Source organism: Lepidochelys kempii, chromosome 8 (assembly GCF_965140285.1).
Source record: "Lepidochelys kempii isolate rLepKem1 chromosome 8, rLepKem1.hap1, whole genome shotgun sequence".
NCBI classification, from domain to species: Eukaryota; Metazoa; Chordata; order Testudines; family Cheloniidae; genus Lepidochelys; species Lepidochelys kempii.
Window position 1 is genome coordinate 44,528,303 of NC_136387.1, and position 16,081 is coordinate 44,544,383.

The following is a 16,081-nucleotide window of genomic DNA, read 5'->3' on the forward strand; positions in this document are numbered from 1 at the left end:
CTCTCGCCTCCTAAGCTGACTTAGCACAGACGGGCTGTAAATGTGACTTTCCTGTGCAAACCCCATGCAGGCTGCCTCCCAGAGCGGCTCTTGGGATCCCTCTTTGCCTCACCCTGCCATCCCGGGCTGTGCTGCCCCCTACAGCATGCCATGTGGGTGGGAGCCCCATTGCTGGCTGCAGCACACCCCCCCCATGGTAGCTCACATGCACCTTAGCTCTAGTCCATGTGCACTGGACAGAGGGTTAGCACGGCAGGCCTGTTAGAACCATTTGTGTCACCAGCAAAGCTCCTCTCCTGCTAACGCAGCATTTTACCCCAGGCCAATCCATAGACAAGTCAGATAAGGTAGTGCTTGGTGTCCTGAAGCCATACTTGAAGCTGTGAGGCTGCCAGACCTCACTGGCTACCTGGGCTGGTCGGGATCAGTAGTTGGAAGGGGGCGCTCTCAGCTGGTGGATGGGTGACCGAAGGAACACCTAGATGCTTCAGGAAGTGCTGGGCTGGCTGACATCTGGCAGGTTCCATTTCAGAGCCCTGGCTGCTGGTTCAGTGGTGGGTGTAGCCGTCCTTGTATAAAGTTTGTGGATTAGTTTCTAAGCGCTGGCATACGCTTGAGCATTGACTGGAATAGTTATTTCATTGTAAGCCCTGTGTGGGTTTACTCTTATTCCGGCGTAGCTGTTTTGGGACCTTTCCAAGGCAGACAAGGTGGGCACGGGAAAGTTCCCAGGAAAGCATTAATTCTCTGTTTCAGTGAGAGCCGTAGCATTGCACTGATGTAGTGTCCGAGGCTGGCTCTGATCCGTTATGTGCTCCCAGGAGGAGTGGGAGCAGGCGTGAAGGCTGCGGGGGAGAGGGCTCTTAAGAAGGTGGATTTGTAGGGGTGAAGGTGACGTGAGGAAATGAGACCAGATATGTCATGTTTAGGTCTGGTTGTGCCTCAGCTTGAGTGCCATAGACAATTGCACTACCAGTAAGCTAAGCATCGCCCATTTAATCCCCTGGTGCAGGGCGTTCTTGGGGAGGGGTGCGTGGCTGTCAAATGGGCTTCCCACCTGGCCTCACTGGAGCCTTGATTGTAACCTTGAGACCATGCTTGTCCCAGCCCCCCCTTCTGCTAGCCTTTGCATGGGAGAGAGAATGGGGGAGGAGTTGGGCTGGAGGCTTGCGTTGGTGGGGCGCTGGGGATGGAACGGGAGGAAGCTGTTTTTGCGTGTCTCTCAGCTGCATCCTCTGTGTCCAGCGCTCTGTACTGCACCTAGAGCGGAAGATGGGTGGAAACACTCCAGCCACATCAGTTGTGCTGACTAGCCCCTGCCCTCCTGGCTCCCATGCCATGTGCTGCTCCTGCACTGGGGGAATTCTCCCCTGCCCCGGTCGGGAATCTCTCCCTACCTTGTGTGACCCTGCTTAGAGCAGGTCTCCACCCTCCAGCCTCTGTTGCCTTGTCACCGCTGGAGCTCTCGCTGTTGCGACCATGGGAGGGAGCTGAGCCCAAGGCAGCAATGATGGGAAATGTTTGACCCGAAAGACCCCATGTAGCAAAGGCTGTGAGCTGAATGGGATCCTTCCTTCCTTCAGCAGAGTCCCAGGTGAAGTGTAGCTCGGCAGCGCCATGCCAGCCCCTCGGGGACATCTGTGCAACCCCACTGTCTTTGAATGAGCCCATCAGTTCCCTGCGGAGGCCCAGTGCCCTCAGTGGGGTTGTCTGATGGAGATATGGTGAACAGTTTGGGTGCGGTCTAGGGGCAGAGTGGTGGGCGGGGCCTTGGGGGAAAGAGGCTGAGTGGGGGAAGGGCCTGGGGGCAGAGCGCGGGGCCCACAAAAGATTAATCTGGCCCTGCGGGTGCTGAGCACCCCCTATTTTTTTCAGTGGGTGCTTGAGCCTTGGAGCACCCATGGAGTTGGCACCTATGGATATACACTGTATCTACCCTTGGAGCTGGGTGGACAATGCCCCATGAGGAGACAGAATCACGCTAACTCTCCTGGGCTCGGGTGCTAAAACTGTAGCTCACGAAAGCTTATGCTCTAATAAATTGGTTAGTCTCTAAGGTGCCACAAGTACTCCTTTTCTTTTTGCGAATACAGACTAACACGGCTGTTACTCTGAAACCTAAAACTAGACTGTAGCTGTGGAGCACGAGCGGTGAGATAGTGTCACGGAGTGTGGGGGAGTCCGGGCCCTGCACCCCTCTTCCTGGGATTCACTGAGACTCTCAGCCAGCCAGTAAAACAGAAGGTTTATTGGACAACAGGAACACAGTCCAAAACAGAGCTTGTGGGTACAACCAGGACCCCTCAGTCAAGTCCTTCTGGGGGAGCAGGGAGCTTAGACCCCAGCCCTGGGGTTCCCTGCATTCCTCCACCCAGCACCAAACTGAAACTAAACCCCCCCAGCAGGCTCCCTTCTGCAGCCTGTGTTCACATTCCTGGGCAGAGGTGTTACTGCTCCCTCCCCCTCCTGGCTCAGGTTACGGGCTCTCAGGTCTCCCATCCCCAGGGCACATTCCCAGGTCAACACTCCCCCCTCCCTGCTGCGTCACATCCTCACAGATGGCAAGTGTGTGCCCAGCGGAGACGCTAGGTACATCCACAGGGTGGCTAGCTGCTCCCACTGCTTGCGCTGCAGTGGCTGCTCTGTATTTTTACCACACTAGCCCGAGGAGGGCTAGCTGAGTGCGTCTCCTTGAGCTGGAAATAGGACCCTGAACTTGCAGTGTTGATGTACCCTGTGTCTTCTCTGCCCCTAAAACCTAACTCCATGTAAAATCCTAGTGGAGATAAGGCACTGGTAGTGCTTACTTTGACATAGCTAGTTGAGATAAATGCCACATGGAGGAGTTAGGCTGAGTGCAACTAGCTACGCTGAGAATTACCTGTGCCTGGTAATTGTCTCCAGTAGGATTTCACAGCAATTGAGCTCTCCCCAGCTCTACACATTACACCCTTTTTTGCCACAAAGACAGACCCTCAGCGCATTGGCTCCGCAGGGCTAATAGGAATAAAAAGTACCAAAAATGGAATATTGCTGTCACAGCTTAGCTCTTGAAATCCCTTGATTTGTGTGCTTCATTTCTTCCTGGTGTTTTAATCACAGAGCTTGATGCTTTGGTGAATGCAGGAGTGATCTAGGAACCTCCTAATGTTCGGGTTAGCTCCCCAGGAGCTTCCCCAAGTGAAGAGGAATGTAGCTTTGGAAACATGCAAACGTTAGTGAAGCAGGTTGTTTGACTCACTGGTGTGGCACCTCCTGCTGGCCGTTCTGGGCATTAGCTCTTTCCAGCCTTGGAGCGCCTGCTTCTGGCCAATGTCTCACCTGCCTCAGGCCCCCATGTCCCTCCCGGACCCCGGTGTCCCTTACCTCAGGGTGCTGCCTCCCTGCAGTGCCCCCACACTCTGGGTCTCCCCTCCCAAGGGAACCCCCAACCCTCTACACCCACCTTGCCTCAGTGGCTACTACTAGTCATCATCCAGCCCCTCTCACTGGGACAAACTGCAGTCTGTAATGGCCACTCATCGTCGGCAAGGGGGTTGGACCAGCTGCCTCTGGCTAACCCTGGGCTACACCTCTTTAGCCCCAGTACCTGCCTTTGGCCTTTAACAAGGCCTACAGCCTGGGGAGTTGCCAGGGTGGAGCTCCCCAGCTCCTCTTGCCTTGCCTTGCCCTGCCCTAATTCCAGGCAGCTAGGTCCTTCTTCCTCCCAGGCTGGAGAGAGACTAGTCCAGCTCCTAGTTCACAGCCCTTTTATAGGGCCAGCTGTGGCCTGATTGGGCATGGCCCCAGCTGTGGCTGCTCCCCCACTCAGCCTAGCTTTTTCCACCGGAGCGGGGTAACTGACCCGCTACAGTTAGCATTTTGCCTAGTTCCAGTTATCCTCTCTTACAGTGGAAGAGAACTGGTCTCAGCTAAGTATGCTCTCTACGTCTGTATAGGTTCTTGTGTTACAGTTTGGACAGTGTGATAAAACTTTTCAAACTGTGTGAGGGGGATGTGGTGTTAATTTCTTGATTCGTCTAATAGTTCATTAAGGGTGCAGTTTGTGGTGTATTGAGAATCGGGTTAAAATGACTAGCTATCACTTTAAGTGTAAGGTGTTTCCCAGGCCTGCTTGCAGGCTAAGGGGCTCTGTAGAGAAGCATGTAATCTGGGCCTTCAGCAGGCAGTCTGCAAAGAGCAAGGGGGGTGAGCTGTGCCGCTCTGCCTTAGGGAGCAGCCTGCTTTGTCTCTTTGTGTTTTTGGTTCCTACGTGTTAAGTTTCTGGATGCAAAGCAGTGAAGTCATGGAAACCTTCCTGAAACATAAAAACATAAAATATGCTAACTTCTCTTTGTGTGTGGTGAATGAAAGACAGTTCACCCCAATTCAGGGACCCCACTGCGTCAGCCCTGGCTTGAGAGGAGGTACATGGATCAGCTGCTTGGACATGAGGGTAAATTTCATCCTAGTTTCATTTTGAATTTCTTCCTTCTTCAGCTGCCAGGCAGATAGTTTTTCTCTTTTATTCCCCTACTAATGTGCTTTAGCTTAGTAAATTGTAATGCTGTTTCTCCTTTAGGGAACTCATTGCCTATGTACTTGTCTAATGCTGTGTAAAGTGATGAGCATTCCCTTCTCTCTGTTGGGGGTGTGTGTGTGTGTATTTATTGAATTGGTAAATAACCGATTACATTGATTTCCTGTGTATACCCTTGCTGTGGGATTTATAAGAGTTGTGCATGTGCAGTGTACCTCTGGTATGGAGCTTTCTTCCTCAGCTCATGAATTGTACATGAACTGGGGAAGGTCACACTGCGTGTGTGTGTGTGTCTGACAGGGGAAGCAGTGCCCTGCGTAAGCTCCTGCCTCGTAGCTCCTAACTCACGGGGGAGAAGAGCTCTCCTGTGACTTCCGGAGGTACACAGGGCAGCTCCTAACGGGCCCCCAGTGCCCTGCATTTTGCAGAGTCACTTACACCTGTGCAAAGGGAAGTTAAGACACTACCAGGTCAGAGCCATGTCCCTTGTTGGCTTTGCATAGGCATGGATGGTGACCTCATGGGAGGGGAGCTCAGCCTGTGTAGAGAAGGGCGGTCTGGGGGTGGCTGGGCCAATGAATCCACATCACGGAATTTCCTAAGAGATGTGGTGACGCTGTGTTAGGAGATTGTGAGGGCTGCAAAGTTAAAGCAGTCAAAGGTAGGGACGAGCCGGGAGTGGGGTGTGTCTGTGGCTCATGCAGGTACAGGCACTCTTTGACGTCCTGCCGACTGGGCAATAGCATGAAAGGACTCCTTGTTTCTGAAATGAAACTGGCTCTTTGTCAAGAGATCTATTTACAGAGGTGCTGCAACTGCAGCCAGCCTGCCAACCATGTGCACACGGACTGATTCCTCCTAACCTTTCCCTCCTGCAACTCGGGCTCCGCCCTCCCAGTTCCATGCAGGTTGCTGCTGTCTCTAGCCCTGGGTCTCAGTCTGTCTTTCTGCAGTGGAGATCCAGAGCGAGGCTGCATGAAGGGGCATGCCATGTTCTTGGTGGGAGGCCAGTGGCTTGAGATTTCTCTGTCTTGCACCCTGCAGTCTCCAGGGGGAGCAGCAGGCCCACTTCCCCAGCATCTACTGACCTATCTCTCCACTGGGGAGTAGGGCATGGTTGGGGGATCTCCCCAGCTCTTTCCATGGGGGAGGCAGCAGCTCTGTGTCCCCCACCATAAATTGGGGAGGGGGGGTTCCCCTGTGTCCCCAACTGTCCAATCCTCACTGCCCCCAAGAAATCCATCCCCCAAGTATATTCATTCTTCCCATCCCGTAACTCACCGCTTATTGATGCAATGACCGGCCTGGCCGAGGCAGGAATCCTGAGCGCCAGGAGGAGCTGCTGCCCTTCCAGCTGTAATAGACGCCATTGCCTTCCACTGCCCACCCAGCCCTGGGGGCACAGGGCTTGTTAAAGGAATACGCAAACAGGCAGGAAGTTAGTGACTCCCGTGTGTCTCTGTCCCAGGACATCAGGTCACTGGTAGCTCCACCTGGAGCCTGCCATGTTTTCTTTGGAAGATTCCTCCTGCAGAAAAGTTTGCCAATGCAGTGTTTGGTTCTGTATCAAAGCCGGGCCACAAGCCCAGCCTCATGCTCCTGGGTGCATGAACTCTGCTCACCGGGACACATGCACCTCCACTGCCTTGGGCACAAGGGCCCCGCTGGGGGGTTGGGCCAGCACTGTGCTCTGTGTTAGTTTGCTCGCATAGCATCTGAGCAGGGCCCCTCAAATGAGGAAGGAGCAGAGCTCACCATGCAGGTGGAGCGTGCTGCCAGAAGAGGTTAATGCAGTGGTGCAGAAAAGGCAGAAGGCTGAGTCCGATGGGTAGCAGGAGTTTCTGCTCAGGAACAGGGCTGGCTCTAGGCACCAGCAAAACAAGCAGGTGCTTGGGGCGGCACATTTCTAGGGGTGTCATTCCGGCGCCGGCCCTGCCACCCCTAGAAATGTGCCCCCGCCGCCCCAGCTCGCCTCTGCCCGCTCCCCTGAGCGCGTTGCCACCGCTCCGCTTCTCCCTGCTCCCTCCCAGGCTTGCTGCATGCAGAACAGCTGTTTCGTGCTGCAAGCCTGGGAGGGAGGGAGGGAGGAGAAGCCGAGCAGCGGCAAGCTCGGGGGAGGTGACAGTGGTAGAGCGGAGGCAAGCTGGGGCGGGGAGCGGTTCCTCTACCCCCCCCATTACTTCCTGTGCTCTCCCCCCCCTTGCTCACCTCCTCTTCACCTGCTCCCCTGAACGTGCGGCCTCTCCCTCGCCTGAGAGGGAGGGGGGAGAAGTGGAGCAGCGGCGTGTTCAGGGGAAGAGGCGGAGCGGAGGTGAGATAGGGTGGGGGCTTGCAGGGGGGGGAGCTGCAGGAAGCAATGGGGGGGGAAATGCGGCACGTCTGGGGGAGGAGGTGGGGCCGGGGATTTGGGGAAGGGGTTGGGAAGGGGTGGAGTTGGGGTGGAGCTGGGGGGGGCACAAAAAAAAGTGGGAGCTGCCAAAAATTTTTTCGCTTGGGGTGGCAAAAATCCTAGAGCCGGCCCTGCTCAGGAGGAGCCCTCTGTGCCCTCCTCCCTCCCCTCCCAAGGGGGGCTTGGATTTCTCTTCTCTTTGCCAGCAGCTCACACAGACCCACTCAAGTCTGAGTTGAGGGAATCTGAGCTGCTCATGGGTCTAGAGTGACTCTGTCCTGAGGGCACCTCCATTTCCATCTCAACTCTGCCATCCACCTGCAATGGCTTTGCTGTCCTTCCACTTATTGTCTGGCGCCAGACAGGGCCCCTCATGGGATTAGGGACCACACACACAAACACTTTTCTGTGGCTTGTAATTTGGCCAGGTCTGGACAGACTTTCCTGGAGCAGCAAAAGGTCCGGGCGGCTCTGATCCCAGACCTGTCCTCCTACCCCTGCCAGGTTTCTAACTTCCTGCTGTCAAACCCTGAGCTGCTCTGAGGAAAGGTTGCAGATAACCTTTATAAACACTGGCAGTGCTGCCTCCCGCCTGCCCCTCTATGTCAGTTCTCAAAACTGGCAGAGCTGCTGGAAAATCAAACGTATCAGCAATAAATGGAAAGCTGCAGCAGAGCCGAAATGTGGCACATTTCAGCCCCCAAGGTTACAGTTTAGCAAAGTTATAAGCAACTGAAGACAGAAGGTTCTTGCCATGCACAGGACTAGGCAGGCTGCAAACTCAGCAGCGCTGGGCGTTCAGCCGGCTCATGGAGGAGGAATCTCCGTGAATTGCAGCCAGTCCATAATGTGTGACCCAGCCCCATGCGCCAAGGCCCTCATTTTGCAGTGAACACTGCATGGGCTCAGAGGTCTGCCCGCACAGCACTCAGTGTGGGATCAGGACCTGAATTTCTTCCTCTTGCATGACAGCCTCAACTGCAGCAGCTCTTACCTTAATTGTAGTGCCTGTCCCGGTTATCAGGTGGACTGCACCTCTGAGCCCTCCTGGTGTCTCCGAGAGCACCCCATGGGAGCTCTGGCCATCACCTCTCAGGGTGGGGTCAGGCGATCCTGCCACTCTCAGAGCAGGAGCTGGGTTCAGCCCACTGTGAGTACCTCAGCAGGTCTGGTGTATGCCCAGACTCTGCAATTCTGTCCCTCCAGGACAGGACAGTGAGAATTAGTGACCCAACAGCTTCCTTTAATTAGCATTTGTTTAGAACAAAAGCATTTGAGAGAGAACAGATCTTAAAATAATGGAGCAAGCTCAATGGAATGGGTGTTTTCCCCTGATGCTTGCCATTCCCTTGACTGGGAAAGCACCATTCCATGGGGCCTGGGTATGTCCACATTGCAGCTTGGAGCAGGGTGACTCCAGCTTGGGTAGGCACACCTGCATGAGCTGGAATCTAGCGAGCATGGCTAAAAGCAGCAGTGAAGACGGGGGGTCTAGCCCATCACCACATGGGGCAATGTGAGTACGTACCCGGAGTTCCAGGGAGGCTTGTGCAGCCTCTGCTGGGGTCCAGGCTGCCATGTTTTCTCTACCATTTTTAGCCATGCTACCTAGAGCAAAGCTAGCACAAGTGTGCCCTAGGCTGCAGTCACCCCTCCGACTGCTGTGCAGATGTAACCTTTGCATCCCTTTGTGCCAGCTTGAACGCCTAGACAGCTGCTGACAGTGCCTCCTCTCTGCAGTAATCACAGCACTTCGAAACTGCTTGTAGCCCTGTGGTCTGGCGGGTCCCAGAATGTCTCCAAGTATAAATATTATAAGATTTGTACATTGCAGCTCCTACAGTGTCCACAACATTGTGTATCACTCCATTTCTGTCACAGCACCTACACCCTTTAGGAGATGTCAGGCTTCTCTCCTCAGGGAGCCATCCTATTTATGCCACATGCTGGAGCTTCCCCAAGCCCCACTTCGGGACAGGCCTAGAGAAAGTGGCTGATAAGTCTGTTGTCAGTGTACCCAGCCAGAGTTCCCAGCGTCGATGAGACACTAAACCAAAGTCAGAAATAAACAACTGGGCAGTGTTGCTAGCAGGACTACTTGAACATGTTACTTGAACATGACGTGAACAACCCTAGAGTGAACTCTGGGCACCGAACTGCTCGAATAGTGCTGTGGGATGGGGAATGCATTGAGTGCTTGGAACTCCCCGTATTGAGATACTTGGGGAGGACGGTGCTGGGGACACTCTGAATGGGGATGCTGGGATTTTGTATCGGGCTCTCTCTGGATCTGTGGCCGGCGGGGTGGTTTCTGTGGATAGGGGACAGTGCCACAGGTCATTATTGGGGTCTCGGTCAGTAAAAGAAGGGAAGCTTTCTGCCTTGGGAACCCAGCCCTGCTGTGCAGTGCTGTCTATTGACATCGCCCCATGTGTTCTTCTCCGCAGGGCTTGCTGTGATGGTGACGGGAAGGAGATGGTGCCCGGAGCCAGTCACTTGACAGGTAAGGAGCACTGCCCTGTATTGAAGAGCTGGCCTGCTCCCAGGTCGGGCATGGCCCTGCTGTCTGTGTGGGCGCCTCTGATCTGTGTTCTTCGCTCCGCCCACTCCCAAGACCCTTGTAAATGTCAGGAGTGTGCTGTGTGTCCCCCATCCCAGTTAGCACTGGAGGTCTAGCAGCAAACTTTGGTGTACCCCACTGGTCACCTTTCTCCAGCGCAACTCGTGGCCATTTATAATGACCCTTCCGCTGTGGTCGTTCAGCCAGCTTCTACCTCATCTGGCAGCACATGTATTCTAGCTAATTCATGTTATTCTTTTGAGTACGCTGTAACCTTGATCCACTAACTTTGTAATTCCCTCAGCAAAGCAATCCAGTTGGTCTGGGATAGCTAGTTAGTTACAGACTCCAGCACATTACTCATGCTTCCATTACCCTCCAGCTGTTTTTAGATCTCTTTTCCTCTTAATGTGTTGTCATGTGATCATGCAGACTCTGTCTCTGCATAGTGACCAATCTTCCATTATAACCCTTATGAGATAGGAGAGCAAGAGTAGCTCAGTGGTTTAGGGTGCTAGCAGGAGGCTTGAGAGACCTTGATCCACCCTGCCCCACCAAAGACTTCCTGTGTGACTTGGCCAAGTCATTTAGTGTCTCTGTGTCTCGGTTCCCAGCTGCACAATGGGGATTTTCACCTTTCCCCCCAGGGAAATACATCCGAATGTGAGGTGCTCTGGTACATAAGAGAGAGTTCTTGCCCATGTTCTGTTTCTTTGGCTTGGGAACGAGTGCACTTCTCACAACCATTTCCCCTGCTTTCCGGCTCCCTGTCCGGACCTTGATTCCAGGCCCAGGCCCAGATTTCTTTCCCTGTGGGCTCCTGAAAGTCCCCAGGAACTGCTGGGGACCCTAGTACTGTCTGTGTTGTGCGTATGGTTCCTGCTGGCCCACTGAGGCCTGCAGCAGGGCCTGTGGGCTTCAGGGGTGCCGCAGGGGCAAGGGCTGGAGTCAAGGTATGGCGCCTGAGGAAGCAGGGACATGCAATAAGAAGCTGGCTGAGTACCATGCCAACCCCTGACGCTTCATAGGTGTCCGTACTTCCTGGCTCTCTGGTACCTGTGACTTGCAGAGCAGCCTGGCTCAGCTGGTCCCATTGGACAGCAGAGCTCAGGGGCTCCCCAAGCTGATCTGTTTCTGGTACATGTCAGACAATTCAAACTGCCAAGGACATGAGGATGACTTCAGACAAAATACTTGACGCTTTGGGTAAAGCTGAGGGTTACTATCAGTGAGCTCAGGATAAAAAACCCTGAAACAATGCTGTAATGTAATCACATCAGAATGGCCATAGCGGGTCTGACCAATGGTTCAGCTAGCCTAGTATCCTGCCTTCTGACAATGACCGGTGCCAGATGCTTCTGAGGGAGTTAACAGAACAGGGCAATTTATGGAGTGATCCCTCCCGTTGTCCAGTCCCAGCTTCTGGCAGTCAGAGATTTAGGGACACCCAGAGCATGGGGTCATGTCCCTGACCATCTTGGCTAATAGCCATTGATGGACCTATCCTCCATGAACTTATCTAGTTCTTTTTTGAACAAGTTATACTTTTGGCCTTCACAACATCCATGAAGAGTTCCACAGGTTAACTATGTGTTCTGTGAAGAACTACTTCCTTATGTATGTTTTTAATTTGATGACTATTAATTTCATCGGGTGACCCCTAGTTCCTGGGTTTGTGATGTGCTAAATAACACTTCCCTATTCATTTTCTCCATAACATTTATGATTTTTATAGATCTGTCATATCTGCCCCTTAGGCATCTCTTTTTTCTAAGGTGAACAGTTCCAGTCTTTTTAATCTCTTCTCAGAAGAAAGCTGTTCTATACACCTAATCAAATTTGTTTCCCTTCTCTGTACCTTTTCCAGTTCTAATATATCTTTTTTTGAGAAAGGGGTGACCAGAACTGCAGGCAGTATGCAAGGTGTGGGCGTACCAGGGATTTCAGTTTTGGCATTATGAATTTTCTGTTTTATTATCTATCCCTTTCTTAAGGATTTTCAACGTTCTGTTCACTTTTTTGACTGCTGCTGCAGCTTGAGTGGATGTTTTCTGAGAAGTATTCACAATAACTCCAAGATCTTTTTCTTGAGTGGTAACAGCTAACTTAGACCCCATTATTTTGTATGTATAATTGGGATTATTTTTTCCAATGAGCATTACTTTGCACTTTTGAACACTGAATTGCATCTGCCATTTTGTCACCCAGTTTTGTGAGATCCCTTTATAACTCTTTGCAGTCAGCTTTGAACTTAACTATTCTGAATAATTTTGTATTATCTGCAATTTTGCCACCTCACTGCACACCCCCTTTTCCAAATCACTTATGAGTATGTTGAACAGCACTGGTCTCAGTACAGATCCTTGAGGGACCCAACTATTTACCTCTCTCCATTTATTCCTACCCTTTGTTTCCTATCTTTTGACGAGTTACTGATCCATGAATGGACCTTTCCTCTTATTCCATGACTGCTTACTTTAAGAGGCTTTGGTGAAGGATCTTGTCAAAGGCTTTCTGAAAGTCCAAGTACACTATATCCTCCTGATCACCCTTGTCCATGTGCTTGTTTGGTGAAGCATGATTTCCCTTTACAAAAGCCATGCTGTCTCTTCCCCAACATATTGTGTTTATCTACGTGTCCGGTAATTCTGTTCTTTACTGTAGTTATAAACAAAACAAGCCCATGAAATCCAGAGAAGGTCAAGTAAACAGCCTTAACTGACCCCTATAGTGATGCCCTGAGAAACCACGCAGGAACTCAGAGACCACCTTATCCATCCATCACAAAGCATTTCAACTCCTGGGTGAGCACAAAGGCTAGATAATATTGGCCCTTTAAGCTTGAGTGGTTAGTCAATATATGGGGTCTTGTCGGGTTGTTTCCCTTAGGAGGAGAAACTGATGATACAAATCAAATGTTTCCTTGGTGCAACCCTGTTTATTTACAAAGAATGCATGGTGGGGCCAACCAACAGCAGGGAGTTACTGGCTGACAATACTAAGCCTGCTGCCAGCCAGCACTCTGTGCCAAAGAAGCTCTTTTGGCTTCCTTTCGGGGACACATGACCCCTGCTTCTCTGACTTTCTCCTGACTTCTCACACTCATCTCTGCCATTCAATTAGTGCCCCAGCCCAGGAGCGGATTCACCATGAAACAGACCGTGCAGTGGCACGGGGCCCCCAATGACAGGGGAGCCCCCAAAATGCAGGACGAATATCTGACAGCCTGCGCCTGAGTCCCAGCTGGTGGATGCCTGCATGCTGTGGCCCCACACCGCTCCTGGAAGCGGCCGGCTGCTAGCAGGTCTCTGCGTGCCCCGGGGCGGGGAGGTGGCTCCATGCTCTGCCCCTACCCCGGACAGTGCATGGAGACCTGCTGCCCCCCTCCCCCCAAGGGGTGCACAGAGATGTGCAAGCAGCCGCAGCACAGCAGGGCTAAGGTGGTTCCCTGCCTGCTCTGCCTCCCTTCCTCCGTGCTGCTTCGCTCCTGGAAGCGGCCGGCATGTTCCTGCAGCCCCTGGAGGGGGTGGGGGCGGGTGTCTCTGCATGCTGCCCCCACCCCAAGCACCGACTCTGCAGCTCCCATTGGCCGGGAACTGCAGCCAATGGGAGCAGTCTGGTCAGTGTCTGCAGGCAGTGGTGCATGGAGACTCCCTGCCCCCCTCTGCCTAGGAGCCACTGCCAGAGGGGTGTGCCGGTTCTCTTTGGGAGCCATGCTGCCCAAGGTAAGCACCACCCCCCTGCCTGCCTCCCTCCCCCCTCAGCCTGGAGCCTGCACCCAAACTTCCTCCTAGAGCCCGCACCTGCCCCCTGCCCCAATAAGGTACCTCTTTTTTTTCCCTTCGTCCTTCTATATTATAAAGTAATGGGAAGTAAATGAAAATAAAAGTATGAAAAATGGGGGGTAAGGGGGAGATAAAAGAGAATGTTCTTTTTCTTGGAGGGGGGGGATTGAAGTTGCACACAGGGCCCCTCGAACTTTAAATCTGCTACTGCCCCAGCCCTTGGCATTTGCCATCAGTTCCCAGGGAAACTCCTATATTCCCTGAGTTAGTTCTTGCTCAGGTCTTCCATGTGGCCAGTGCTTTGCAGGGTGGTGTCTAGTTCAGCTATCTTTCTCCATAAAGAAGCTTAAATGCTTCTTCCATTTAGCCAGAATGGAGGACAGCTAGCATACCCATCAACTTCCGCAAAGTCTGTGACTGTCCATAGATCAAAGACCTGCTTTTTGGCAGCTACCAACATCCTCGAGCATAACAAATTATTCTTAGTTGTACAGCTTGCAAAATCTGGGTGCAGAAAAAGCTGGACTTCCTAAATTCCTGATTAGTCCTGCAGGCTGTAATTCCCTGTTCTTCACTAAGGCACCAGTTATACACAGTATTTACTGTATCTACAGAGACAATACTCCCAGACCCCAATCATGATATTATAGCACTTGCTTGATGAGAATAAAGGGATGAGTTGAGTGACAGAGATTGGAGGTGCCAGGACAGGGTCTACTCTAAATTGTAGGTGTTTTTGCAGCAACAGACTGTTGGCTTTGTAAAGCCCTTATGAAAAACTGATGGGGTAACTGGGAGATGGGCATGGCGTGACCCCTGTACCAGTGCACCAACCTCAGAGAATTAAAATGGCCATGACCGTTCTCTAGGAACTTCTCCCAGCCCACACGAAAAGCTCTTGGATCCCAAAATAACCCAGTTTATGTTGTACCGATGTGATGCTGCAAACACTTGCTGGCGTGAATGATGGCATGTCAAATCCAGCTCTAAACCTAGATGTGTGAGGGATGTAGCAAGGGAGGTTTAGAGGCTGGCATTCCTGATGCAGGAATCCTAGGGTGAGGTTCTCTGGCCTGCATGATGGAGGAGGTCAGAGTGGATGAGTGCAATGGTCCCTTCTAACCTTAAGATCTGTGGCTCGCTCCAGGGAAGAGTAAAGGTTGTTTGGGTGCCTAACTAGTGCATTTCCATAATTTCATAAATTAGCCTCGCTTTGTAATTTAACCTTGACTCTGAATTTCCAATGATTAAGTGGGAAAATTTCAGCATTCCTGTAAGGCAATGTTAACCATCATCTGAGGGCATTTACTTTTAAATTACTGATAGGTGCTTTAACTCCAGCTTGATGCAGTTTTTATCTGGAGGTATGATCCAGTTTGCTCGCTAAGCGTGTGTATGAAACAGACACTTCACCTGCGTTTCCTCTGTGCTCCCTTTCCAGCTGTTCTCTGCGATGCCCCAGAGCAGGGGACCCTAGACATCTCCGATGAGGATCCCCTGAGGCAGACACCTATGTTGGGAGACTTTGAGGTGGCCCGTCACCCAGTGCTGGCTCAGACTCCGCCAGGCCTTGAGAAGAGCCCTCTAATGCAGACTCATGTCCTCACTGGCCTGGAGATGGGCCCTGTAGTGCAGACCCAAACCCTGCGAGATTTTGAGAAGGTAAGTCCCACTCTGGGGCCAAACTTGTCCTGATGTCGATAGGAACTTTGCAGGTGCAAGGGCTGGATAACATGGGGGATTGCAGACCCAGCCTGTTATTCCTATTGCAAACAGGACAGTTAATGTGATGTTTACCTTGCTCTTTTGTCTGCTGGCTCAGATTATTTGTTTAGGGCCTTGTATTATTTCTCTCATCAAGGTCTGTCCCAATTCCCTTTGCATCTCTGTGAGCATCCTGTTGCTTTCATCCATTGCTGGAAGCATATAATAGTGGTTCTGAGGAGTCCCAACCATGCTGAGCCTCATCTTCACAGCCCTGTGCAGCCTCTGTTTTGCACTGAAGTGCCTCCTGGATCCACATGAAGCTTGCTGGGTGGAGAGTGATTTGATGGGTTGGTTGGGACTGAAGCTTCAACTCTCAGAGCTCTTTGATCTTCTCTGGAGCCTGTAGCCTTGTGCGCCTTTGGCCTGTGCCAGCTCAATGAGCAGTGTTGTGGCTTCCAAATGACCAGAAGAGACTGGGTTACAGGAGTGGGTTATTTCCTTACTAGGGGAGAAGGAGTTGAGATGGACATACTCCTCTTGGACAGGGAGAAGAGGACACACTCTAGCTTGCAGAAATAGCATCCCTTTCAGAACTCCCACAAAACTGCTCTGTGCTCCAATCCCACCCAGACTAAGGGGGAAGTTGATAGAGATATAAATAACAAACTAGGAATAGTAGCGTGACAGGGCCAAGACTCACCACCGCTGGCACCTCCCACTGGTTGTTCCAGGAATAACTCTGTCTGCTGCAGAGCGTCCTCAGCACGTGGCGTCTTGCCTGTTCTGCTGCCCTGGGACCTGCGTTGCTCCCCACTCAGCAGTGTCCGCTTCAGGACACTGCCCTCTGACAGTGCCCACTACTCCAGACACACCCCCTTCTGGGTGGCGGGTTAACAGCAGTCTTTGGGACTTGCACCTGCCTCAGTGGCCAACCACAACCCAAAGTCTAGCCCCTTAGCTCAGGGGCAAGTTGCAGTCTGTCTTGGCCACTGTCTTCTGTGGCCAGGTGCAGTATAAGGGGGTAAGGGGAGGACCCAGGCCCGCCCACCCACTACTCTGGGTCCCAACCCAGGGACCCTCTAGTGGCAGCCTCTTTCTGCCCTCCTTTGTTCCCCTCTTGT

General features: G+C 52.3%; 1 protein-coding gene across 3 annotated transcripts in view; it reads left to right on the plus strand.

The window, feature by feature from the left end:
- Window positions 1-16,081, plus strand: part of PDE4DIP (phosphodiesterase 4D interacting protein) — a 150,196-nt gene that overhangs the window by 8,799 nt on the left and 125,316 nt on the right. For all 3 annotated transcript variants that reach the window (XM_073356288.1, XM_073356295.2, XM_073356287.1), the window contains exons 2-3: window positions 9,356-9,411; window positions 14,695-14,915. In XM_073356288.1, the coding sequence (XP_073212389.1) occupies window positions 9,356-9,411; window positions 14,695-14,915 (277 nt within the window). The remainder of the gene's footprint in view (window positions 1-9,355; window positions 9,412-14,694; window positions 14,916-16,081) is intronic.